The following is a 27,987-nucleotide window of genomic DNA, read 5'->3' on the forward strand; positions in this document are numbered from 1 at the left end:
CTTGACGAGGGAGAATTCATGTAGGATGCACTCACGCTACGCACGCCGCACAAACACACGCACAAACACAGACACACGAGCAAACAAAATACATTTTGTTCAAGTCGAGCACAAAAGCAGCCAAAGGGACAAACTAGGTTGGAAGCCATTCTGCTTATGCACATGTCAGCCTTCAGAAAACAGATGAGAAAAGAGGAGAAGAAGTGAAACTGGATAAGAGGATGAGGCTTCAGTCTAAGCTGCCGGTAGCTCAACGCTATCGGCGACCACGTCCAGATCACGGTTTATAGAAAACTCCACAGGATGGAAGTTCACAAAAAGTGCTGCTTTTCAATCTTCCTTTCTTCCGTCTCGCTTTGCGTTTCTACTGTACGACGCTCCTTTATATTTCCACTGGTGAAAAGTCCCTCTAAAGTGCACAGATGAGGTAAATGAAACAGGTTTGTATCCATTCGCCAGCTCAGACTGGAACCATAGTGTGCTGCATGTGTTGCATTTGAGAGAATATTTCTTGCTGCACACTAGCAATTAGTATGTCCTGATGTGACGGTGTGATTATTCCAAGTCTGTCCATCTCCCTGTGGGTGCACAGACAGAGATAAATGTTCAGACACACAAAGGCACAATATGCAGTATTTAAGGGATAAGGCTGGCTGTTATTTTCTTTTGATCACGAGCCTACTTATTTTAAATTGACCCACACTTTGACTTTCACCACACACAAACATTTGGAGATATTTAGGGTTTTGCATCTGCTCAACTATGCATTTAAATCACTGGGTAATAACAGGCCAGCGGTCTATCAATTAAACTACAGCCGTAATATGAAGAGTTTAATATACTTCATGCCTTTGCACCGCAAACACCATTGTCTCCCAGCACTAAAAGAGTAAAGCAACAAAACGAAGCAACGTAATCAAGAAACCACATGCTAATAAAACAAAGACTGTATATAAAAGATGGCAACTGCAGCTAATGTGATGTCTAACGTGAATTGGTCTGTGGGTTCCCATCTTCGGGGCTTGAAATATTGAAATGATCGCCTACTTGCTTTAAGAAAAAAAAAAAAAAAAAAAGCAGACATGATGAGTGAGGAGTGGGTGTGGCTTAGAAGTCGAGGACACTGCATGCTCACATGTCAATGCAACACGTTCTCATTCCCAAAGCGTAACATTTTATGCTAGGTGACAAATCGTCAGTTTAATACGCTTCCTGCCACCCAACACATCCTTATATTACGAGGTCAGAAAAAGGAGGAAACATGAGAGCCTTTTGGAATGAATCTACACATATATGTTCGTTTAACTTAAATCGCTTTGGAAAACATTAGCTAACGTCATTAAAGTGCTGGTTAAAGTTAGGGATAAGGTTAGAGTTAGGGCTCGAATACATGGCTGGAATGTGTATTACCGTGTAGCATAAGAACGCAGTAGGTCACCTTTCGCGTTACTCAGGAACGCCTCGCCTATATTATGCCTCGGGAGTGAGAACGAGCTAGTCAATGATTTCTCAGTTGGAGTGTAGCCACGTACAAAACATTTCTGCCTTTTACATTTAAATGGGACTAAAATTTACAAAATAAACATTACTCTTTGTTAAAAAAAAGTCTTCGTAATAGTGGTTCAGTTTACAGGTTTATAAATCTAGAAAAAAGATTTGGACCTTTGCTTTTCTGCAACTGGAGTGATTGAACCCTGCTGACTATTAGAAAGAATCCAGCATTTCAGAGCTAAACCTGAAGTGAGGAAGCAGAGGACGATGGATGGATGGATGTGTCACAGTCCCATGTTTTTGAGAAGTTTGTGACATTTTTAGTTTTTAACTTCCTTTGGTTTTGGGTTGTTTTGATTTTGTGTTCTGGTTCTTGAGTTAATTTATTACCTTTATAATCCCCCCAGCGTTTCCCTCTTCCTTCTCTCTTCCTAGTAACTCATGCCTTACACGAGTTGTGTATCGTCGTCTTTCTACTTTTATCAGTGTTATTTGTCGTTTGGTTAATCCCTAGTTAACATTGAAGGTTAGTTTTTATTTCTTTTGTTTCCATCTTTGTGATTCTCTATTTATTCCTGCTTTGTTTCACCTGGGATTCATTATTTCCACCTCTATCCTGCTCCCTCCTGTGTTTTGCTGTGTAATTAGCTCACAGCGTATTTATAGTCATTGTCTTCTTCTCCGTTATGACGCATTTTTATAATCTCAGCTGTTTCTGCTTGGTTCTAGTTTTATGCTTAATTTTTACCCTTTAGACTCTCTGCCAACAAAGGCTCTTTTGCTTTTTACCTCCCCTGCCTCTGTGCCTCACGCTGGGTTTGTCTCATCACCATTCATCACAGAAGGTTGCATCCTTCTTTTATATACAGTCTACAAATGCAAAACAGGTCTGTTTTAATGCCATTAAGAGTGAGTGCGAGCTAAACTCGCTGCTAATGAGAACACCCAATTAACACAAAAAGAAGCATTTGTAAGATTATGAGGTGACACTAGCTTTTTAAATGATGTAATGTTATAGTCATGAGTAGCTTTTATCACTCACTTTCCCCCCTAATTATGTTTCTGGTTAAACTAAACAAGGCTTACAAACAGAAGGTACTTTAAAAAGACTGTAATATGGATCATCACTGACGTTTTTCAGTTAATAAGCATTGAGATCATTAAAGTGTTAAATATTACAGGACAGAATGAAAGCTGCGATTATACAGAATAAATAAATTTCTTACACCCTGTTTCAGCTTTTCATGACACTGAATTTTGATTCAGAAATACGAGTGGGTTTCTGTTGCTAGTTTTAACTCGATTATGCCCAATGCTTAAAAAAATCACAGATTCCATTTTTAAGACATTTTTAATGCCAGAGTGGCTCCTATTTCAATCCATTTTCACATGAAGGTACACTTACTGGTGTGTGAGAGCCAGAAGACTGTCAAGGCTGGTGTAACCCGCTGCTGCAAGGGTGTCTCTGTACCTCTCCAACCCAATGGACTGCAGCCACTCACACAGCGACCACTCGGGCACACACATCTCCGGTATGACCGCCACACACACCTCTGAACCCACCCCTGACTCCAGTATTGTGCCTGTGGGTCTATATGTGCAGAAAAAAACAGCAGGTTGGTGGTGGCAAGGGACTGAAATAGGAGTGTGAAGTCATAACTGAAGAAAAAAAATCATAAAGATGTGGGAGTGGGTGTGAGCACAATATGAATGTGGATATGTGTGGATGTGCATGTAATTGCTACTTTGCTTGAGGAAATTTCTGTCTTTGCTTTCGTGCACTGTAAGTACCTTTCCCCTCCTGTCCGGCGCAAAGTCCCAGGGTTGCGTATGAGTTTATCCAACATGTTGAGGATCTGGCTGAACGTGGGTCTCTCTGCTCGATCCCTCTCCCAACAGTCCAACATGAGCTGGTGCAGCACCACAGGGCAGTCCATGGGCGCAGGCAGTCGGTAGCCCTCTTCTATTGCTTTGATCACCTAAAAAAGGTTTCACATTGTTATCAGAAAACCCAAAACCCAAGATGTTCCAAAAATTTGGTCACGTGAAAATTGTTAAACGCAGACCAAACACAAGAAAATGTGAAACTGCACCTGTTTATGTTTAAATGGTCATTTGAAGCTATAAGATGAGCTTTCCTGATTACTTAGCAGCTGACTTGGTTAGCATTGGTAATTATCCTCATGCAGAGCACAGTTCATGTGTTGCTTTTTAAGAAGCATAAAACGTCCATTTACTAATTGTCCTTCTTTTCAAAGCAGTAGCATCAGCTGCTTATCTGTTAGCTTTTATGGTAACAGCCTGTCATGTAAATTCTAGCCAAATAACCCGGGTTACACTCTCACTGAATGGGCGCTACACTAATCTACCTAATGACAATGTGTAATGTTCACCATGTTCATCATCTTAAATTTGGATGATAGCTTTCAAACATTTAGTGACCAACTTTGACCCGCTCTTGCTTTTCTGCAGCTCCAGAAAAAATAAGGATGACAAATATTATTATGATTCATTCTCTGTGAACCACAAATATCTGGGTAAAATATTATGGCAACCCATCTAAAACTTGTACAGTCACTTAGCTAAAAAAAATGCTGTGGTGTATACTTACTGTCAGAAAACACTTTTTTTTAGACTTTTAAATAAATCTGTGGTTTTTGTAAGGAAATGATGAAAATCGTGCGACTGCCGTTTAAACTTCACCAATAGCAAAGCAAATTCTTCTCCCTGAAGATTTATTACTCGCTTGTTGTTTTCCAAACGGTTCCCAAAGTCGTCTCACCACTAACTGCGATTGATTTTAATTTCCTGCAGATGTGTGCAGCTCTGCATTTTCCTGTGTGCAGTGCAGATATCAAGCAGCACATGTCTGCAACACAATCTGTAAACCTTTGCGATACTAAAATGCTACTCAAAACCCGTCTCGGTATGAAAAGTATAGCCGGGATATTCATAAAGAAAGAAAACAAAGTTCACTTGTTTCTGTTAGTGAAGTAAGTTTATAATATAAATCTATGCACTACAAAAAATAAGCTAATAAAGTGCATAGTGCACCTCTGCTTGTGCAAATTTCCCCTTTTAATACTTGGACAAAATAAAAATCAACTAAATATCCAAACAGTGCTGCAGATGAAATCCATCACATTGCAGACATGTCCACAAGTCATCTTAGTTGTTTCAACTACTCCAAATGAACTCTGTAACACCATTTTTCTTCATATGTCGATAAAAGTTTACAAAGTACAGCCGACTCGGTCGGTATCTCCTCGAACAGATCAAGTAATATTTTACATCCATTTCCCCTTCTATTACTGGCTTACAACACCGAAAGCACATTTGCAGCGCATGATGATATATAATTTAATCACTTCATCTCTTTACCCTCTCCAGTGTAATTAGCGTATGAATTCTTGAGCTATGTCCAAAAAGCTTGTTCTATGAGGTCACAGTGACGTTTATCCAGAAAATCAGTCTAATCCAAGTAAACATATGTAATGAAATCCTTTCCCGCCATAGTGACCTTCACCTTTGAACGTTTGTGCCAGACTTGAAAAAAATTCCCCTGAGGGCATTCCTGAGATATCATGTTAACAAGTAAGAGAGAGACTAATGATGGATGGAAAAGCAGAAAACATAGTGCCTCCAGCTGCATCTGTCGCTGGTGCAGAGTCCTAAAAATACAATTACTGCCTGGCTTGGCTGAGGAATGACTCTAAGCAGCCAATTCATATATGTCTCAATATTTATCTTCAATAAAACGTCCTCTGATTGCTTTCAACTTACCCAAGGATCTCAAACCCAAATTTTGCACTTTTTTTTGCATTTTACAAACAGCACAGAGGTCAAAGACACTGCTCAGAGAGAAGTGCACAGAGGACAGTTTATTTTTGTCTGAAATATGCAAAAGAAGTGGGGTGTGTTGTGTAGACGGGGTTAATTTAAGTCCCATTTCCTGTGTGAACATTAGCAAAAGTTTAATTTGACTTCTAGAGAAAGTCACAGCTCACAACTTGTTTGCGAAAATTCTAATTAATGTTAATGCTTGTGGCTCAGAAGCTGTAGTATATGTGTATATGTCATTTTAGCTTCAGAGCTGATCACATGTCCAAAAACACAGCTTTGTGTTACATCACATAAGCCATTGTTTTTACTTTCACTCTTTCTTCGAGGATAAAGATCATTCACACACATCAAGAATTCCAGCATTCTTTTTCTTTTTTTCTACAAGGCATCGCATGGATTCAATAATATTAAAATTACTCACATCTTGGTTGTTCATGTCCCAGTAGGGTCTCTCTCCATATGAAACCACCTCCCACATAACGATACCATAACTCCACACATCGCTGGCTGTGGTGAACTTCCTGTAGGCTATAGCTTCTGGAGCAGTCCATCTGATGGGGATTTTCCCCCCAGGAGAAAGATAAGTCCCAGTGGCCTCCTAAAACAGCAGTAAAAGTCACACTGGTTAATTGAATAATTTATGTTTTTTATGATTTCATTTAATCAGTCGGGGGCGAAAAAACCTCCTCACTGCTAATGTTTATTGCTCTAAGCGTCGCTCTTTCAGCGGCGTCTATTCATTTGATGAATTCTACAGCTTTTTGGCCGCCTTTAACAACAAATGTGTGAACTGAAGATGTGATAGCACATATATATATGAAATATGTAAGTGATAAAGAATAATGAATTTGCAATCATTAAAAGCAAAGCATTGTTTTAACATGAGGAAAATAACAGTGTGTCTTACCCTTGCAGTGTAGGCGGCCTCTGGGTCGTCCTCCAGAACTCGGCTCAGGCCAAAGTCGGACACCTTACACACCAGGTTGCTGTTCACCAGGATGTTTCGTGCTGCCAGGTCTCTGTGCACGTAGTTCATGTCTGACAGGTACTTCATACCTGAGGCGATGCCGCGCAGCATGCCGACCAGCTGGATCACTGTAAACTGGCCGTCATGTTTCTGAAATGGTACAATTGCAGAGACAGGAAGGCAAGTTAACACAGACACCCACAGCTAGCAGTACAGTCATGACTGACTGCATTTCATCTGTGATTTAAATCTTTTTTACCACATTTTTTTAAATACAACTCAGAACCAAAATTTATATTCATTTCATAACAGGAGATGACAGCGTAATAAAAGGGCCCATACCCGAAGAAATGCATCCAGAGATCCATTTTCCATATATTCTGTGATGATCATCAATGGTTTACCTGAAGAGGTAAAGAGTTTTATAAATATCAAGCAAAATCTCCACACTGAGTTCTAAGCTGAGCACTACTCACATCTCGTGACGACACCCTCCAGCCTGATGATGTTCGGGTGGTCAAACTGTCCCATGATGGATGCCTCAGACAGGAAGTCCCGCCTCTGTTTGTCAGAGTATCCTGCCTTCAGACTCTTGATGGCCACATAGATCTCCCTCTTCCCCTGCACACGCAGCCGACCGCTGCACACCTCCCCAAACTCTCCTACACACACACAGAGATAGCAAAAACAGCAGCGTCAGCGCCAAGTAAGCATGTGTGTGTGGGTTTGTGAGTGTGCGCGAGCACCGATGCCAGGCTTACCCATGCCAATAACCTTCTCAATGTGAATACTGCTGACATCAATCTCTTTGGCAAACTCGTGGATGGCCTGATCGGGGTCTTCATAGGTGAACGGGTCCACATAGATTTTCACTCCTGCAAAGGTAGGAGAGGCGGGAGAGGAGACGAGATGAAGGAGGAGAAGGAGGGATGCAGAGGAGGGTGAGAAATTGTTGTATAACTGCATATGTTATGTAAATATCTTTTGGCGGTATGCATATAAGATGTGCAGGTGGATCTGAAGGAATAGTTGGAGAAACAGCATCCACGAGACCTTACGTGCACATATGCAGTACCTGGGTTAAGATGTTTCTCTTCCTCCGAGTCCTGCTTTGTTTTACTGTACTTGCTCCTCCTGATGAGACATAAATGAGGGACAGACAATGAAGATAAGTGAGCTCGTAGCCATCTTTTTCATTTATTGGGTCTTTTGTGCTGTGATTTTTAGTCATTTGACCTGACAAAAGGCCACGTGTGTCACACTGCTTTTAACTTTGTGTGCTTTCTCTTCTAGCAGGGCTGTGCCTTTCGCTGGATTTTCAAGGATTTGCCGCAACAGAAAGCAGTGACAATGAGGAAGGCAGAGCAACGGGCTGCAGGAAAGCATAGAACGACCAGATCAAAGCATTTAAGCGAGAGAGGGAGGAGGCACAACGCCTCAGGTAGCGCAAGATAAAAGGTGTTTTCCATTAAACAAAGAGACTGTCAAAAACACCTTTGTGTCTGAGCAGGTGTGTGCGTGAGTGTGTGTGTGTGGGCATCTGCGCATGCTGGTGAGGGTGCACGCCAGCGGAAGCTGACACACATGCTATGTTGCTGAAGAGACTGTAATGACAAGTCAGGGACAAAGGGATTATCACTGTCTCCACTTTAATCCCTTTTAAAAGCTTCAGGTAACACACACACATTATTTAGGCCCACAATAGCAGGGGAACTGTGGCTGTTGTTTGTGTGCGCTGAAGCAGTTTGGTCAGAAGCAGTAGTTAACAGAAAGGCTGCACTCGTGTTGACGTCAGCTTTGCACTGATGAGAACTTTCTAGCAGAGGTGGGACCAAGTCATTGTTTTGCAAGTCTCAAGTAAGTCTCAAGTCTTTATCCTCAAGTCTCAAGTCAAGTCTCAAGTAATGTCAGGCAAGTCAGAGTCGAGTCTCAAGTCACTGGTGTAAAAGTCCGAGTCAAGTCACAAGTCTGAAACTTTGAATTTCAAGTCCTTTCGAGTCTTTAAAAAAAAAACAACGAAAAAATAATGTTGCAGTTATATGCTAAATGTAAATATTAGACCATGTAATTTTAAAATCTGTGTTTTTCTCAACACATGACAAAATAGTGAACTTAGAAAATATACACAAATTGTGAAATTGCACCTCTTTAAAATGCAGCTCAATTAAACCTAGCTCCAAGAATAATTTTCACCGACAGTTCTGAGATAAGCTGCATGTTATTCTTGGATGCGGTTGTAGGACCAGCTTTAAAATCGCATGACAAAAATATCATACACATTAAAAAAAACTGTATCACCAACGTAGCCTGGAAAACATTTGCTAGTTAGATGAAGTCAGCTATCTCATCTTAGCATATTTATATGCATATTTATAATCATACGGTTCTTGGAGTGAGCGCATACGATCATGAAGTTTAGTAACTTCAGGTCACTGCAACAAGCCCAGGTACAGTTTACCGACGGATGGGTGCAGGACCTTGAAATGCACCGTGTAGAACGAAAGACCATCGTACGTATCATAAGTTTACCAGTCTCACAAATTGTCGTCATAAATACACATTCGTTAACCGTTTATTAATAGGACCTTTGAGCTCAACGGTAATTAATTAGTAGTGGAAATAATTTCTGGTACCCATCACAGAAATGTAGCAGTGACAATAATATTGTATGCTGTAATCGTACTGGGCAATTAGTGATACAAAAAAACTGTTTTATCCTGTGAATAAAAGTATATGTTTTTGTCAGTGTACCATAATAACAGAAGCGAAACACAATATTGTGTCAGGACAATTCACTATTTATGCACAATAAATAAAGGAGCATAGCGCGACAATTTCTGTTCAGCGCCAGACTTGCTTGTAACCTATATCACCAATTATGTTAAGAAAAATGACGCATTAACTACTAAAAAACACTGACCTTCGTGTAAATGCTTGGAGCAGACTAACCTGTGAGCTGGAGTGTTCTGGGACGTTATATTTGGTCTTTGAATGGCTGCAATCCAGGCCATCCGTCGCGTCTTTGTTACTTCGGAAACATGGCTTGAACAATTTCTCTTCAACGACGTAATCCGATAACAACCGATCTCTTTACCCGTCGGCTTCCCGTGGCTGTCATGCGACCGGCTATTGCAGTTAATAATACAACGGCTTCTTGACATTTTTGTGTTTCTTTTTATCGCTGTGTGACTGATTTTAATTGAAAGCCTGCGTGCGCTAGTACCGCTTGCCACGAGTTCCCAGAATCCTTTGCGGTTCTACCCGTGAATGACGTCACATTTTCAATCTCTATATAATATGCATGTTAAATTTTATATTTGGGGTAAAATATCAAGTCTTTTCAAGTAAACCGGTTCAAGTCCAATTCAAGTCCCAAGTCATTGGTGTAAAAGTCCAAGTCAAGTCACAAGTCTTAGAACATTTTTTCAAGTCAAGTCTAAAGTCATAAAATTAATGACTCGAGTCTGACTCGAGTCCAAGTCATGTGACTCGAGTCCACACCTCTGCTTTCTAGCTGGCCTAACAAGTCTATAGGTGTGTATGGCTACTGGATCTTTTGTGTTTGTATGTCTGTGTTGCTGTGTGTGTGTCTGTGTGTGTGTGTATATATACCTGCGACTAATGATGAAGACAGCTGCAGATATCAGCAGTAAAATTCCAACCCCGCTGACAGACAGCAGCAGGAAGGCAGAGTTGACTCCTTCTCCAATCAGAGGGAAGGGATCTAAGGAGGAAGGACACAGAAGTCACCAACCAAAAAGTGATAGCTGCTTCTTTTAAAACTCCCACTACTGAACGGCGCTGTTTGAATACCTGAATTTGTGGAGAATTCGAAGGGAGTGCTGAACTCTCCATATCCAGCAGCTGTGCGAGCGCGCACATGAAACACGTAAACAGTGAGGGGGTTGAGACCCGTGACATCGACACTCCGAGAGAAGGTCCTCATTATGCGGTACGACCTCTCTCTCTGATCCTGATTAGCCGGGACAAAAAGAAGGGTATCTATTCAGTGTCTGAATGCAAATCCATCCTCACCATCAGTGCAATGCGAACAGCGAGCCGGCATATTGACATTCCAAACAGCTGCCTGAGCTGAATTAACCTGCGGGCAGCTCACCTTTTCATAGAACTTGACCTCGTACTCCAGGATGACCCCGTTGGGTCGATCCGGCTGTTGCCACGACAACGACAAACTGTGCCTGGTGACATCAGTGGCTTGGATAGACGACACTGGAGAGGGTGCTGAGAGGAGAGAAACATGATGAGAACTAATACAAAGACAATAGTCTAACCCACTGTTTCTCAAATGGTACTCATACCCCTAGGGGCACTTCAGAGTACTGCAGGAGGTACTTTTTTTTCCCTAAATGGTAATTTAATGATATATGAGCCAAACATATTTTAGCAACAATTATTTCAATAACAAAAACTCGCTGAACTACATTTCATTTTCCATATTCCTATTTTCATCCAGCTGCCGCAATACCTCACAGAAGGAAAAAGCACCAAGTACAATCCCGTCTACTGTGAGCACAGAACCACATCCAGATATTTAATGACAGACGAAAATCGTGAAAATTGTACAGAGTTTCAAGCGTAGCACAAGTACAGACACCACAGAAAAAGAGGTGATCCATATATTTGTGCTAAGCTTCTCTTTGTGTAATGACTCTGATCAAAACAAAGCAAAGACACCGACTGTGCCTGGAAAAGAGTTTGATCGCTGCAGTTGCCTCTCTGGCACAGAAAATGACAAAAATCCTCAGTGATGCACGAGTCCCTGTTTGTTACTAAATCTGAGGTGCAACCCACAAGAAAGACTCGGTTCAGTGAAATTCCGTCTGTCTTTGGTGGATTTCCACCACTTTTGCAATCGGTAAATGCAAAATGTAACGGTTTGTATTTTTATTAACTGACACTGACACTTTTACATCATATTGGCCTTGAAATATTTTAAATAGTTTACATTATTTAAAGAAAGTTTGAGGAGCATCAGTATAACATATGCAGAATGACAAGCTGAATATGCTCTAATGCTGATTCTAAGGTGAACCATATGATAGTTTGGCGTCACTGAACACAGCTCAGAATGGCTGTTTATCAACAGTCCCATTGACCCAGTGCACCTGAGAACTGACCTACATCTCGTTCCTTCCTATTCCACAGAGACAAGCTCCATTCTGCACTCTCTCCCCTTAAATCCCTCCACATTTCCCTCCTTTTAACTCTCTCTTTGTCCTCCTTTGTGGCTGCTCATACGATATCGAGCCATATGGTAGTGCAGGTTGGGCTTGACAGATCCCAGGCACGCTCTCATGCTGTGCACACGCTGCTAAGTTATTTCCCCGGGGCACCTGGAACCAGGCAGGTGCGCTGCTTTCTAAATGCCACCATAAAGACTTACAGCAATGACAGTTGAGATGTAACAGCATCAAAAAAAGAAAGAAAGAAAAGCAAACGCTGAAAACTAATGGAGAGCATGTGCGAGGAACGCCACACACCAGCTGACACCTTCACAACTAAAATGAAACACTTCATAAAATGTGAGTGACTTTTCAAATAGTTTTGCGGTTAAGCATTTTAGGGCAAAAAAAAAAGAGGAAAATCCCACCCTTTGGTACGCCGGCGCTGTTGAGTGTCGACACGATTCTGCTCAGTTATTTAAGTGTGGCGATTTACTTTTTATTGCATCCGTTTCCCCCTTTAACCAACTCTCTCTATTTGTTTTTAAGTCTGTGATTTACATTTTCCAGAATGCTTTCTGACATCCTCTTGAAAACACCCCTATAATTAATTCAGCTGTTGTTAGGTGTAGGAGGACAGAGTAATAACTATGGCAACTGTGACAGTGATAGTAAGAGAACAAGTTTCCGGCTGGAAGAGAGCACGACACGGGCCTTGTCGTGTGTTTCTCCATTAACAACTTAACCAGTTTTCACACATGAAGCCTGAACAACGTGGAGACAATGAAGCCAGGATGACATTAAAAGTAGTAGTCTGCTTTTAGATGTGATCTCACTACCAGGATACTGTTTAACCAAGGAGCTAAACAAAGTATTCCTAAGTAAAGCATGCAGGAGGCAGAGGGGCAGGAGACAGGACCGCTGGCTCACTGTGAATCCACCAGATCATTACCTGCTAAATTCTTGCAAGTAGCTAAATTAAAATATCCCATTGTGTGGTACATTTGCGTTCTCACATACAGAAAGGTTTAGCCCCACTGGCCGTCATGTTTCTGCTTCTCACATGTTATCCAGAACCTTCTCAATTTTCAAATGAAACTGTGTTTTCCATTCATTGCAAACCAATATGTACCTTTACTTCCTATCACAAGTGGGAAAATTGCCATTGTTTTACAGCTTTAAAGTGCTTACAGCAGATGCTACTTTCAATACACACAGATGCAGTATACCTACATGCAGAGCATGTGCATATCTGCTTGTGCAATCTACAGTTTTGAGCTTTACTCATGCGACCGAACTTCCCGTAGGCCTTCGCACGCACTGAGTAGCGGCTTGTATTCTGCTGACTCACTTACGGACAACATCTATAAGCAGATTTTGTGTTACAGTCAACAATCTGACAAACAGATTTATCACAAACAAACTTTCTCACCAGCTTGGTTGGTGGTGACGCTCACAGACACGCTCTGTGCTGCCCCTGCACCACTGGCCTGGGAAACCCCATTGCGCGCATGGACAATGAAGGTGTAGTGCGTGTGGGCCCTGAGCTCGCTCACCACCACCCTGGTGGTCGTGAGGCCCGTCTGACCGGGAGAGAAGAGCACATCTGAGCCGCAAGGCGCGCAGAACTGAGAGCTGGAGACGGAGCCGCCGCCAGAGCCAGGCCGGGGAAAATCTCCAGGCCTGCTCTGGAAGACACCTCTGCCTAGATGAGAAGCTTCAGGTCCCACAATCCCCTGGTCTGACTGCATTCCCAGCCCACTATGCTGAGCCTCAGGCTGAGAGATGCTGCGATTCCTAGGAATGGCTCTACCACCAGTGTGGCTGTGGCTCCCAGTCTGACAGATGAGACACTCCAGACTGTAGCTTGTGTCACTTCTTCCTCCCAAACGATGAGGGGGGGTCCATTCCAAGACCACTGAGGTCTCATTCACCACCGAAATGAGCTGCTGTGGGGCTGATGGTGGCTCTGAAAGAAGAGCGTAAGGGGTGGGGGGAGGGCATAAACATAAATGAAATCAACCATATACTGTGAATGTGTGGGGCTTCTGGCACAGCCTAAAATGCAGACATCTGGCATTAGACTGAAAATCATACGGCTGTGAGATGTTTTTGATGGGGTTGATGTTTTCGTCTGTGGCCTTTATTTTTTTGTACGTGTGCCTGAGAGATTGTGTGTATGTGTTTTTGCTTTTCCCAGGCCAAGAAAACCATGTGCTGTATATAGGCATAATTACGCTAACCAAGGCCACCAAGTCTGTCACACAGAACCTACTCATAGACTTACACAGCGACAGAGAAAGGGGGGGAGCATTTATTCACTTCCTGATGTCTTTAGTTATCACTCCCTAACAGAATGTAGATGGTGGCTTAGTCATAAGGAATGGGATTGTGAAACAGGAGTGGCATTCAGACACATTTGTGTGCCCCTCTGTTTGTTAGAGATATAGACTTTGGGTAAAGACGGCTGTGCTTATTGCTTTTGTTTGTGCAAATGCATACACGTATCGTTTGTGTCTGCGTGTGTACTCTTACGGGTACAGGCCATGGAGGGAGGGTCAGTATCAGCACGGAAGAATCCAGCATGGCAATCACAGATAGTTGCTCCATCTCTGAGTGAGTGGCTATGTGGAGGACACTTGGCACATCCTGGATCTGTAGACTTGGCCTTGTAGAAACCAGCACGACAGGCTGCAGAGACACAGAGAAAGAAAGATTCCATTTGAAACATCTGCATTAAAAAAACAATGATAAAAACAGGCCACACTGTCTCAAACATGAACATTATTTTTTGGAGAGCACAAAAAACTGCATTTGCATTGCTCCAGGTGCACTGCTGTGCTGGTCCACTACTTCGTAACATAAAAACGCTGACCTCATGCATCACACCTTCCTCCCACCCTTGCTTTGTGAATGAGTATTTTCAGAGGTGAAACATGTCTGAACCTCACTATTTTTAGCTCACTATGTGCTACAAAGAATAAAGGACAACTTCAGATGAAATTAAATTCATTTTTTAAAGTGTTCTTGAGGAATTATTCTCCAGGCTTTTTGAAGGTGTCTCAGGATTTCCACATTGGCAACTTCTTCACTCATTTTCAGTCCAGTCTTTCTACCTGACCATTTTCAGGGAAATAATCTTCTGCTTGCTAAGTCAACACTGACCTATCATTCAAGAATAAAAGGCACCTAACTCAAAGGACAAACCAGTGTTGTGTCTAGACATAACAGACAACCTGGCAAAGCACCAATTTCATATTCTATCATTAGCACGTTGTTACTAGCAACCTAGATGCAAAAACACATTGTTTTTTTCCCATTTCTTTAGTTGAATCTATGAAGACATTATCACAATTTGAGAAGCATAACATAGAATCTTTCCACCAACAAGGTGACTCCCAAAGAGCTGTTAGCTGAAAAAACCTGATATGGCTGGACTGAAAATCAGTGGCAACAGGTTCGAATTTAAAATTGTGCTCTCCGATGCATCCATCAGAGTGTAAATGTTATATGGAAAGCACTTAAGCAAAAAAATGTATTTGTATAAACGAGGTATGTTGTGTAAAACAGAGGTTGCAGAACGAGTAGAAAAGCACTATCTCTTAGTATTTACCATGTACCCAGCAAAATATAGAGAAATAAAGGGTGCTTCAAACTTTTGCACAGGGCTGTATATCTAAGTGGTGTTAAGGTTCAAAAATATTGGGGATGGACACCAGAGGAAAAACCACAATAACAACACTGGTCCGGCCGGGTTGAGTCAAACGATGATTTTAATGAACACACGCGTGGGAGATGGACACTGATGCAGACAGCCTCAAAATCTCAAAATGGTGGAGCATTGCTCAAACTTTTATAGCCTCTGGTGCCTCCACCTTATCATACAAAGCCTAAACATTCACATGCTTTCTCTCACACAGCGCCTAAGCTACGACCTTGGCTCCCTGTTTATCTGCTCCTGCTGAAATGGGGCAGAAAACTCCAGCACACTCTGTTCTCTTCTACTCAGACAAATTAGATTTCTTATAACTCAGCAGTATAATGCATCATAAAACAATATCATTCATTCACAACAAGTCAGCAGTTTAATGTAATGCAAATCAGTTTAACAAATGCAATAGTTATCAGCTTCTTCTAATTCAGGAGAATAATGCAAACTAAAACTACATAATAATTCACAATCTTTAATTCGGGGTATAACATGGCATAAAATAATATTATAATCTAACAGTGGAGAAAATAATTGTGTTGTTTTAGTGTTAACCTGTCTGGGATTTATGCAGTTCGCTCTGATGTTGGCTCCGACTGTGCGCCCAGTCACACAGGTGGCATTATGCAGTTTTCTACATTTATTACATGCCAAACACATCTAGTTTAAAAATCAGTTCATGAATTCAATTCATAACTTCTAATAAATTTGAAATGAAATGTATAAATTCTTTATAGGCAGTGAAATACATTCTGAGCGTATTAGATTCCAAATATACACCCAATAATTTTTGGTGTGAAACGTTGTGCAAGATATCTTTACAAACATATTAATAAATAATGAGATTATAGGAGTTAAAGTCCACCCCGCGGCAGGCTGCAATTAGTGCTGTCAACACTTTACTTCCAAGGTCCTAACCCTTGATACAGTTCTTTGTTTTTGCCTGTATTGAATGCTTAGAGAGCCTTTGCAAAATTCAAACTGACAAGCGGAGTAGGTTTTTCCTTGGACAGCGTTTTGATCCGAAGACAAACAACTGCTAAGGAAAAATCTGGAGAGAGAAACAGATCCAGCGCGAGGGGGGAGGGGCACGTTGACTTCTTTTATCTTTAACTTTGATGAGCAAAGAAAGGAACACCTAAAAGAACACTTACTGATCAGCTCCCACTCACACGCAGAAACCAGAAACACTAGAACTGAATACATCAAAACTCCTCAGCGCCGGCAGCCCACACAAATATAATTGACATTTAAATATATGAAAGAGGAGAAACAGAGAAGGAGAGGGGCTGAGAGAGAGACAGAGGAAGAGTGGAGGGAGATACATCTTCTCTCTGTATACCAGGGAGTTCATGCATTGACAGAACAACAATACAATAAATGAGTGCATAATTATACTGCTTGACATCCACTGGTGAAGCAAAAGAGATGGCAAGGCATGGCTGCTTAGAGCAATTTCTTCTCTCTCTTTACTGTCAGAAGGAAATCCTTTATTTGTTTCCACTGCAATCATTTTTTCAACACCTTCTGTTTTCATCATCACACCCTATTCACTCTCCTTCCTCGATCCCACCGTCTTTCCCAATTCTCCGCTTTTTCCCCCCCCAGCCCTTTTCACATTTGCACAGGGAGATGAAGACATCCCAGTGAGAGTGGATAGGAATCTGGGAATGATGTGTGTGTGTGCGTGTTTGTGTTTAAGTGCGTTAGTATGCTTTATGACACTCTCGTCGGTAGATGAGAGGGAGGAAGTCTCCTCTGTAATCTACTCAGACCAACCATCCTGCCCCATCTGTGTGAGCCTCCACAGATTTGCTCTTTCACACACTCATTTTCCCTCCCTTTCACATTTCACAGTCTCCCTCCTTCGCTCCCCATGCACTTCCTCCTCGACCTCCACTTATCTGTCTTTCTCCGATAACTCTTCTCCATACATCGCTCTCCTCTCGCAGTATCAAGCCACGAGAAACCTTTGAAGCGTTGGCTGGCATTCTTTATACCCCCATATCGATACCAGGGGTGCCGCGCACAAGTACACACAGCTGAAAACTACTCGGTCGAAACCTGTAAATTCATAAAACGGCTGATAAGAACGGCTTTCATGTGGCGAGTGACTCATCGTGTTGTGGCAGTTTAGACAATAAAGTGCAAGATAAAAATACAGTCATTCTCCAGCTGTTCTCCGCATTCCTTTATCAACAGTGTAGGTAAGACAGAAAATTATCTGAACCTCTGAGGAGGACTTAGAGGTTGATTACAAGGCTCAACAAGAATCTGCCAGGGGGGTAGCATACTGCTTTTTGTTTCTGTCCCATCTAATCCTCCATCCTCCTCACAAACAAAGACGACACGCTGAAGGGGGGAGAGAAAGAAGCAAGCAAGTATTTGAAGCCATAAACTTCCTTCAGCGCCCTCTTATGTCTCTATTCTCTCTTTTCTCTGTAGTCTTTTGTGTCTCCTTTAGCACCGGTTACTGGAGGAGGGTGGGTTTTTGGTGACCTGGAATGAGAGCCCATGAGGGTGTCATTAACCCGACATTAACCCTACGCTACCGAAGGCCGCGCGAGAGCTTGGGTTTGACCGGTAAAGCAGCAGCGATAGGGAAGCACGCTTACTGATAAGGTGGAAATTTGAAAAAAAAAAACAAAGACGCGTGTGTGTGTGTGTGTGTGTGTGTGTGTGTGTGTGTGTGTGTGTGTGTGTGTGTGTGTCTGTGGGCACATTAACATTCTGCCTGTTAGACAGGACGATAATTACAAAGCAATCAGCTGTTCGGCTGCTTGAGACAAGCGAGACAAAGTGACAGAGTGTAAAGGATTGGGAAGGTTGACTGGGAGAGGCAGCACGAGAAAAACACTGACAAGAAGCGAAAGATAAAGAGATGAAGAGAGGGGAGACGAAGTGAGAGGGAGAAGGGAGAGACATGCAGGAGAAGGTGCCCTTTGATTACTATCAGCATTGTCTTCATTTGCATATGCATTCTTCTGCTACCCAAAATGCAAATGCAGCTCATTCCAAATCCAACTAAAAGCCTCGTCGGCACACTGTGTGTGTGAGGGTGGGTGTGTGTGCGTTTGCGTGAATTCTCCTTGACCCCGTGTTAGCTGTCATCGTCCCTTGGTTCTTCCCAGCAGAGGGGTGGAGATGGAGGAAGTACCCCTCACTGCTCCGGTCTGACACCTGTCTGTGTGATGGATGGAGGGAGGGATGGATTGACGGATTGATAGACCGTCACGCGAGAAGGAGGGACGCTGTTAATCGCAGGGGTCATGCCCCATTTTAATTAACGCCCAAGGAAACGCTGGGGGAAAGGCTGGAGATGAGGCTGAAGATAGGATCGGATCCTTACCCTTTTCAAGTGTAGGACTTCCTAGAATGGACCGCCTGGCTCCAAAATCAAAGTTCCCCTGTAGCCAATTTTAGCTTGTATTTCACAGGGTCAATGGAGTCTTGCATTTAAAACGTCAAACGAGGCTGCAGCTTTAAGTTTGTCTAAATTTAAATATTCACATAAACTGGTGGTCTGAAGCGAGAAGTGTGTGGATTTGTGAGTGTGTGTGTCTGCCTAAAGCCAACAGTGTTGAACATTAGCATGTGAAAGGGACTCTGCAACAATAACCCCCCCTCCCTATCAGACACACATCACCCCCTGCCACCACCACCACCATAGCAGCAGCAACACCCCCACCCCCTGACTGTGGATCGGGGAGAGGAGTTGGAGAAGGAGGGATAACAGGAGCAAGACAGAGAGGGAGAGCGGAGCTTGTGCCCATGCCAGGGAGCTACAACACAGCCTGGTGAAGCTGGCAAACCTCCTGTACATTAAGAACAACCTGGGAGAGGCAGACAATAGCACACACGCAGACAGACACACACACGCACTCTGATTGTTATGGAGGAATGCAAAGCATTTCCCCCACCTGAGTTTGGCTCACTTCAAACAATCACTCGTGCTATTCCAGTGTCTTTGCTTGCCTCGTCACCTGCCATACGCGCACATATACACAAACACACATGCACACACAGAGACACAAACTCCTCCCTCTCTGTTTGCCCCATCACACTCTTCTCTAGGCATTCCTGGGCAGTCCTCCAAACTGTGAGTATATTGGAAGGAGGGCTTTGTTAGGCAGAAAATCAGAGATACAGTACACAGACAGACACAGTCACACACACACGTGCACTTGTTCACACTCGCACATACACACACTCTAAGTCAGCAGTCCAACATGTCCGGAGTCCAGAAATGCGATGCAATAATTAGAGGGACTGAATACAGCGATTACGCACTCATTCTATCATCCGCTTGCTCTTTCTATCATCTCTCTTTCAGTGTTGCCGTCTCTCCCTCTGCCTCTTTCTGTCCAACTGCTTTCTGCTGTTGACGAGACACTGCAGGTGCGTTGGAAAGAAGCACAACCATGAAATCTCTCTGGATGGAGGGAACACACATGCAAACACGCTCGCACACAGAAACATTCCAACCCTCCCAGGCACTGAGCAGAATTGAGGAGATTCGGACGACAGAGAAAAAGGAGGCCAGCAGAGAGAGAGAAAACCAGGAGGCTCCGCTTTCATTCCACCTCTTCAGCCGTTCACATTTCACATTCTCTCTGTTGTCTCTCCTCCCTCGTTTCCGATCCTCCCAGACGGATCGCAGCTGTCAAACTTTTGACGTCTTCATCCACCTCGGTCGTGACCCCGCTCTGTGCGACTAAACTCTTTCTGCAAGTGTGTGTGTGTGTGTGTGGCTGTCAGCCAAAGTTTTTGACGTCTTCATAAGGCTCAGTCATGACCTCGGTCTTAACCAAGGGTTTAGAAAGAGGGGGAGTTCCCTCTCTCTTGTGTTTCTCCACTCGCCCCCTTTGCACCAAGTGACAAACCCCCAGCAGGGGAGGGGGAGCTCTGTATTGATGCCTTCTGCTGTCAGTGGCCTTCTTTCAACCCCTCTCTCACCCCATTCATGATCTAATCCCTTCTTCCTCTCCAGAGCTTCTCCGCTCATCCTCTCCATCCTCATTATTTTGCGTCAACACTGAAAATGAACTTCTCACATTTTACTCCTTTAAATCTACACTTGTTTCAGTTTAAATTAACCGTTGCGGTTAATTTAAACTGAAGCTTAAATGCATTACCAGTGCAAAAGTGCACATGCAGATAATATTAATGTGGGTAACAATCCATTGAACCAGGAGACATATAACTATGAAACATTTCCAGCAGACAAGCATAGATTTTTCATTTAAAATTAAATGTACTTGTTTGGTGTTTTACTATCAGACTAGATTTTTCTCCTGTGTCTTTATAAACACCTTAAAAACTCATGCAAAAAGAGAAAGTGGGAGTTATTTAGGAGGTAATCAAACTAATCCTTGCGTGTGTGAATTATTTTTCTCTTACTGCGTCACAGAACTCATACTTCCACACTGACAGTTGCCATTTCAGTGCACTCACACTGACATTTAGTGCACTACAAGAACCTAGATTATCTAGTGATAACTCTCAAACCTGAGTGTGACCCATCAACGGTCGCTTGAGCTTGTATAGCAGGAGGGATGAATCACCAAAATCTTTTAAAGCATTAAGAGGAATGTTGTTAATGCTAATCCTTGCTAGCTAGCTAAGAGCACATTTTTAAGATGCTGACAGCTGATGTTGATGTTCAACGTGAGATAACGCTGCACAGGCCTAGAAACAGGTCACCAACCCCCGGTAATCTCTGGTTTTTGTGGCAAATTTTCTATTCCTTGACAAGTGGGTGAGTGGTTTCTACCAGGTGAAATTGGTTGCAAAAAGAGTGCTGCACCAAAAACCTCCTTGTGATCGCTTTGGTTGATAGCAGATTGCCACTCTTGGCTGTAATTAGCATGGAAGATGCTGACTTGTCTTCCAAATACACCCAATTCCCTCTCCAAGTTGTACTGAAAGTTGGAAAAAGTGCAATGCAAACTTGTGCAAAGTTGTGTCTTATCAGTGTAACAACAAATTACAGGGAGTGCAGAATTATTAGGCAAATGAGTATTTTGTCCACATCATCCTCTTCATGCATGTTGTCTTACTCCAAGCTGTATAGGCTCGAAAGCCTACTACCAATTAAGCATATTAGGTGATGTGCATCTCTGTAATGAGAAGGGGTGTGGTCTAATGACATCACCACCACTGAACAAGACACACAAGCTGAAACGCAATCAATTTCATAGTAAATATACATTTTTCCTTCCAACTGGTGGCTGATAGATAATCTTAGACAGGTCTCTAGGTCTGTGCATCACAGGTCTAACATTACTACATTAGATGACAACTCTAACTTACAAGCATGACAACTGTAAGTTGCACTGCTAAGAGAAGACTCCAAACTGAGACATACGATTGTCTTTCAAGTGCAAAATGAGCCCAGCTTCTAATGACGTATTGCCAGCCAAGGTTAGTTTGCCTGGTTTTGTCTTCACCTGAACGCGTTGTGCCGACTCAGAGATGGCACATGAGTCTACATGATCCAGAAATCTCTTAGTGTGTGTGACATGTTGAGAGACAGATCATCTTAATCTCTTCCAAAATCTATTTCTCTTCCCTCCATCCCGCTACGCCCTCCTGTTCTGTTTCTCTCTGCAAATTTTAAACTTAAAATAGGAGAAGAGTTAAGGTGTCCGTCTAATTCAGTCGGGTCAGAGGTTTTGGAGAGATACATTCTGTATTCATTCAGACTTTGATGAATTTCCACTGAGGCAGCTGCGCCCAGCCAACAACCTGACAGGCAGAGAGAGTAGGGAGATGAAGAAGAGAGCAGCAGATAGATAGATGGCACTTCACATCTGCTGGAGGTTCAACAGAGTCAAGGGTCTCTCCTAAATCTAGTTGAGGAGGAACATCTTTCAGGCTTCAGGGACCACCCCACAAACCTCCCCCTCCTTTCAGATGAAACAAATGAGCTAAGCCGGGTGACGGTTTCAGAGAACATCTGAGACACATACTATTCATATTCATACAGAATTTTGGCAACTGCATCTCTCATTGCAAAGAAAAAAGTCATGTTTTTTTCTCTCTTAATCACCAACTGGCCAACTGGCAATGCATCGCTCTTTTTTATGTCCATCTCTGTATATTTCTCTTTCTCAGTGTCCCCTCTTTTCTCTTTGAATTATGGGTCTGTTTGTTATACAATTAGCCTGCTGGGATGGGCTTCATAAATAAAACCGAGGGAGCACATCAGTGAATCGTTCACCCCCACCCCCACAGCTCTTCTTCTATTGGTCTCTGTCCATCTGTGTATGTGTGTTGTGTGTTTGAGTGAACATGAATGGAGAGAGTCGAGCCATGTTGTAAAAGTGTCTCCACTAAGTCTGTCCAACCCCGTTCACCCCACTTTGTCACATAAGCGCGGACATTTGCAGTCTTCACTATCACAACAGTCGTTTCCAAATATTACACGTCATCCGAGCCACATGTGAGTCGGTGAAAGGTGTGAACAGCTTGCATATTTGTTACAGTAAAGTTCAGACCAAATTTGTAAGCGACAGAAAGACATTTTTGTCCAGATGGCTGTGGTTATGCGAGCACACCTCATATGGAGACCTTAGCGCTCGGTACACAAAGCAGAACTTCAACTTGCAACAAAAAGATCGGTCTTAATTTAACCCACTCTAAATGATGGCTGGGCATGTGTCCATACAGATAAATGCTCCCAGTGCATGCCACCCTGTTGATCTGAGCAGGCCAATATGGACTGCACCACTAAAGGTCACTGATTTTAAAAGTTGTTGAATTTTTACTAAAAATCAAGTGAAAATTACACTTTTACACATTGCTTTTTGACTTTGCCGTGCAGTTGCTAAGTATCCAGCGGAAACACCAGAAAAAGAAAACCCATTAATTTGATTAAAGACGTTCATAAATGGATTTTATCACCTTCAGAATGACCCATCTTATCTCTTTTCTCTGTTCTCAGCTTGTAACCTGCAATCTGAATATTATTAGAGTTTGAATTAGGTCAATTTTCTTTTGTGTTCTTTTGTGTAATTTGCAATTTCAGTTGGATACCTTACAAAACACTAAAAAAGTGCCACTATCTACTGTTTCTGCAACAGAATAAAATTTGTTATGGTGTCCTCTCTAAACCACATTTGCCAAGCTAGCGAGTGCCCCTTTAAAAACGAAAAGAACCAAATATCAATATTATCAGAGTAGCTTGTTAAGCTGAGCACATTTGTGATTGTTGTTCACAGAGATGCTAAACTTCAAAGTGACAACACATTAATTCAGGAGTGCACAAAAGAGAAGTAGCTCTGCTGTAGCCAGCACCACTTACCTTTACATGCACCTCCCCTCTCCTCATATCCGGGGTTACAGAGACATCCACCAATAGGAACCAACCACTCTCCATCAGCACCGCAGTACATTTTAGGTTCCTCTCTTTCTTCCGATTGGTTGACACAGGACCCCCGGACCTCCACTAAGGAGGACGTGTCGGCCCCGGTAATGGTGTCGGGAAATGTTGCCAGGTTACGAACGGTTAGCGGGCAGGTTTTGTAGAAAACTCTGACAGAAACCAAAGCAATGCAGGCGCCCACATCCTGGAAGGCTAGATAGAAGCCCTTCCGGGTCGTGACTTTTACATCTCGCACCTCTGTGTTCAGTTTCATGATGCGGTCTCCAACATCCACCTGAATTGAGAGGAAACAGCATTGCATTAATAAACAGTGCAGTAAACCGTGTCACCCCTTATTAATTCAATTTGCTTGTTCAACTTAAAGTGGGCGTTTCAATTGAACCGCCGCTGATCTCCACATCTTCAGCACTTGGCTCCGATTCAGAATAACTTTTATTGATTGCTAAGGCAAAACAAGCTTTACGGCCTGCAAGATTAGAATGTAAGTTACTTTAGCAAAGACTGAGCAAAAGCACCTTGCCAACATTCCCGGGACAGCAAAACAGACATCTAAGATAAAAGTGCTTGTAAAACAAATAAAAACATTACAGCTAAGTGCTTTTGGGGGGGTTTATTTTCCACATAGGAGCAAATTACACTGAGTGGCGGAGGGAACTCAAAGCCTGACTCAGTTGTTCGGTGTTACCTGGGTGAAGCTTTCGTCTGCTGCCACCGTATCCACCTTAATGAAGCTGCTCTCTTTGATGTAGCTCTCTCTGTCTTCGTTTGACTCATGGTAGTACAGATTGAATGTCTCCTACAAGACAAAAGGGGAATTAAAAAAAAAGGGACAGACTGAGGCACCTATTTATCGTCAGCACCAGCACTCATCTTTTCTCTTAATATGATAATGAGTCAAAGTGGGGTTTGTGCTTGAATAAACAGCAGCTGTAATATAAAATAAAGGTCCATTAGCGGCAGTCTGTCCATTAAGTAATTATCATGAGAGTTAACATATTAAAAAAGGTCAGACCCTTTATCAGAATTCTTTGCTGTTTTGTTAAAACTTTTTACCGCAGTCAGGCCATACATTCACCAGCACGCTACACATCCTGAGCACGCTTTCACATACCTTACAGGTGCCGGTGACCCCTGGGAGGCTGTTACAGTCTCTCAGGGTGAACTTGACTTCGACGTAGACCCGCTGAGCTCCAGACCGAGGGATCCAGTCTGTCCTGAGCCAGTTGTTTTGATTGGGCTCCAGGACATTGCACACCTGGTACGTCCTGATGGGGATGTTTTTCTCATCCATAATGCTCACCTCTTCCCACTTCAAACAAGCACATTTGTATAACTGCGTTAGTTAGAGCAATGATTGTGCATGTAAGACATATGTTGCTGCCTACAGGCGTTAGACTACATTCGAAAAATGCATTTAGTTCAGGCCAACATCACGAAGACCAACTTTGAAGTGACTGGAATTGAACTGAAGCAGATGTTCCATCAAAGTTGCCTTGATGAATGACTTGATATTAATGAAATGTAACTGTCATGTGGAGAACAGCTTTCCCAAACTTCTCTTAATTCAAGATAGTCTGATTTTTTTTAAATTAAAAAAGTCATTTGCCAAGCAGCAGTCATTTAAAAAGGCTGCTGGCACTCAAATTTCAGATGACACGCCAGTTTAATTTCCCACAATGCACCAACAGAGAAGGGTTTTCAAAACCCTTCCATGCTGGCAGCTGCAGACTGTTATATAATTTTGACAAAAGCATCTAAATAGCTGCTGTGATGGCAGCAATGTTAAAGTGTCTGAAAGTTGATTTTCATACTGTGCTGGCGTGAACTGAAAATGACTGCATACGCCGCATAAAGTTGAACTCTTCAGCGTAGGCACAAGCTTTAAACACACACATAAGCAGCCGTGGCTGTCAAAAAAGTGCACACTGTAAAAAACTTAGGTTGCCTGTCCACTGGGGGGTACTTCTAGTCATCATATATACAAAATAAATTTCAGATGCCGGTGTCCACCCTCTGATTCACCGCTGCTGCGTGAAGCCTCACGGGCTAATGCTCATTCTTGCATCAATATTCTGCAGTGGACGGTGGTTCAGATTTGTTGCGACTCCAAGGTTTTTGCAGGCACATTTCCATACGAGTGAAGCAGGCTCAACCTTCACCGCACCATCCATCTCAATAGAGCCGATTATTTGCCTTGTACTGTGACCCTTCAAATGACCGCTGAGCCTCCCAAGTCCAAATTGGCTTTTTATTGCCACTGAATAATAATCTGCTCTCTCCCTGCTAGTGAGAGCTGTATACACACTAAATGCACCGTGTCCAAAGAGAGAAAAAGAGAGCGAGAGGAATGACAGAAGAATGTGTGTGTGTGTGTGTGCTTGAAGGACATGCTTGTGTGTCAGTGTGTGTCTTTAGACTGATCGATATGCCATCAAAGTCGCTTTCGTTGTCTAATGTGGGGTTATTGCCTATATGCTATCAGCTAATAATAATATTATGTATATGTTGGGTGATTTGTAAGCGGTGCAGTAAATATGTTAGTCTTTACAGTTTTATGTACATTTTAAGCCCATTCTTTATTGATTTAATACTCAAAATGTATCAGCACTGCTATTGGCCTGGAATATCTAATCGAGACTGATCTTTTGTAAGCCACGCATTTCTTTATGTACAGTGTGTTAAAATGTGTGTGAGTGTGAGGGTGTGCACATGCCCACATAGTGTCAGCGTTTGTGTGCTGTTGTAGTGTCTTTGCGGGTTGAGGAAGTTAGCTGTATAAAAGCTGACATGGGGTATGATGTCTCTGTGTCTAGTCTCCTTCAGAGTTTTTGTCAGCCTACGCAGCTGTCAAGGGAGAAGGAAAAAAACATACAGAAATGGAGTTTTGTATGTATGTGTGTAGCTAAGGGGTGAGGAAGGTGGGGGGAGTGCCTGTAATCAAAAGCTCAGTGCGTGCAGACCAGGACCCTGTCAATCAAGCAGCATGTGAGAGTATAAGGGCAATGGCAAGTGAAGAAATAACAGGCAAGTTCACCACTAACTCTTAAACCAACAAAAGAGGTAAGAGAGACACTGAACGACAAAGAAAGAGAGAGAGAGAGAGAGAGAAAGAGAGGAAGAACTATGGATGGCAGATCACGACAATGACAAAAAAACACAAAGAGAAGATCAAATCTGAAACAGATATCACCAGGATTCATTCTGGCAACTGTACGGTAGTAAAAATTCCTAAAAAATGACACCCACCACCAAGCTGGTTTATGCCTTTACTTGTGCCAAACGCAATGGCAGCAGTCTCATATTAGCACTTAGGCTTGGTGAACAACAGCACATTTCAAAATCTGTGGGATGATTATTTACAGATTCCAGACCGCGCGTGTGCATGTGCGCGTGTGAGGAACGAGAGAGGGTGTGTGAGTGTGTTTTCCAAAGAGAGAACAGGTTGTAAACAGTGTATTCATAAAGAAAAAAAAAGAAAAAAGAACAGGCAGATCCCACTCACCCCTCCCTCTGCAGGACTGGCTGCCCATTTCAGCTCTCCTGGCACTGTCCTGGTATCCAGCAGGGTCACTAAAATTGCATACACACACACATGCAGGTGTACTCAGGACAACCAGTCTGGAATATTTTTTTTTAATTGCTCTTAAGCAGAGAAAATTAATTTGACAGACTTCTCACAAGAAGTAAGTGATGGTTAAGCTGTGAACAGTTATGGAAGTAAAAGCAGGCGTCCATTGGCACTGTTAGGTTTAAAAATTTTATCTTATTTCCACTGCACAGAGTCATATATGTACATTTAATATCACATACATTTATATTTTTCACAGAATTTTAAACTGTTGATTTAAGACCTCGGAGCTTTATTCATATACAAAACCCCAAACCCCAAACTATGAATTCAACGGTTTAACTGTTTATAACAAAAACACAGAGGTGCTCAGTGTTTTCCACCATGACCAAACCCACAAACATAAAGAAACGAACAAAAAAGAAGAAAGGGGAAACATATTTAAAGGAAGAAAAAGCTCACAGCTGGACTGCACAAATATTACAAGGATATCTAAGAATTCAACTTTTTTTCCTCTTCTAGATGTTTGCAAATTTTTCCCTGTTCTTTGCTATCCTAGGACGCGCCTTGAGCGCACGCAGGATCTCTCCCAGCTCGCAACAGCGGAAAAAAAGACCCGACTGTGCCACACAAGCAACACGGATTCGAGTCCCTCCTTCCTTACCTTCATTTGGCGGATAAATCCTTGTTCTCGAACTTGAAACTAATGTTAATATCCAGATAGTAGAAGAAAACGTTCGCCACAGATTTGCAGCCATGTGTGCAGCGTGGAAGCGTGTGCGTTCCCCGTCGGCTCCGCGCACTCGCTCTAGCAGCTCCATCCCGGTGGGAAAAAAGTGT

General features: G+C 42.6%; 1 protein-coding gene across 1 annotated transcript; it reads right to left on the reverse strand.

The window, feature by feature from the left end:
* Positions 1–460: 460 nt before the first annotated feature.
* LOC146613596 (ephrin type-A receptor 4-like) lies at positions 461–27,968 on the reverse strand. The gene is made up of 19 exons (XM_085377223.1): positions 27,812–27,968; positions 27,082–27,149; positions 24,691–24,888; positions 24,265–24,375; positions 23,499–23,853; positions 14,020–14,175; positions 12,917–13,453; positions 10,419–10,543; positions 10,115–10,274; positions 9,914–10,025; positions 7,377–7,435; positions 7,063–7,176; positions 6,778–6,963; positions 6,644–6,705; positions 6,242–6,451; positions 5,756–5,932; positions 3,283–3,470; positions 2,897–3,082; positions 461–578 (listed from the first exon to the last, which is right to left on the reverse strand). Exons 1-19 carry the CDS (start codon positions 27,966–27,968, stop codon positions 461–463), a joined length of 3,279 nt encoding a protein of 1,092 aa, XP_085233349.1.
* Positions 27,969–27,987: the final 19 nt, after the last annotated feature.

This window comes from Diplotaxodon limnothrissa, linkage group LG18 (assembly GCF_057381915.1).
Source record: "Diplotaxodon limnothrissa isolate DT_005_m linkage group LG18, D_limnothrissa_male_GT1.1, whole genome shotgun sequence".
Lineage (NCBI taxonomy): Eukaryota > Metazoa > Chordata > Actinopteri > Cichliformes > Cichlidae > Diplotaxodon > Diplotaxodon limnothrissa.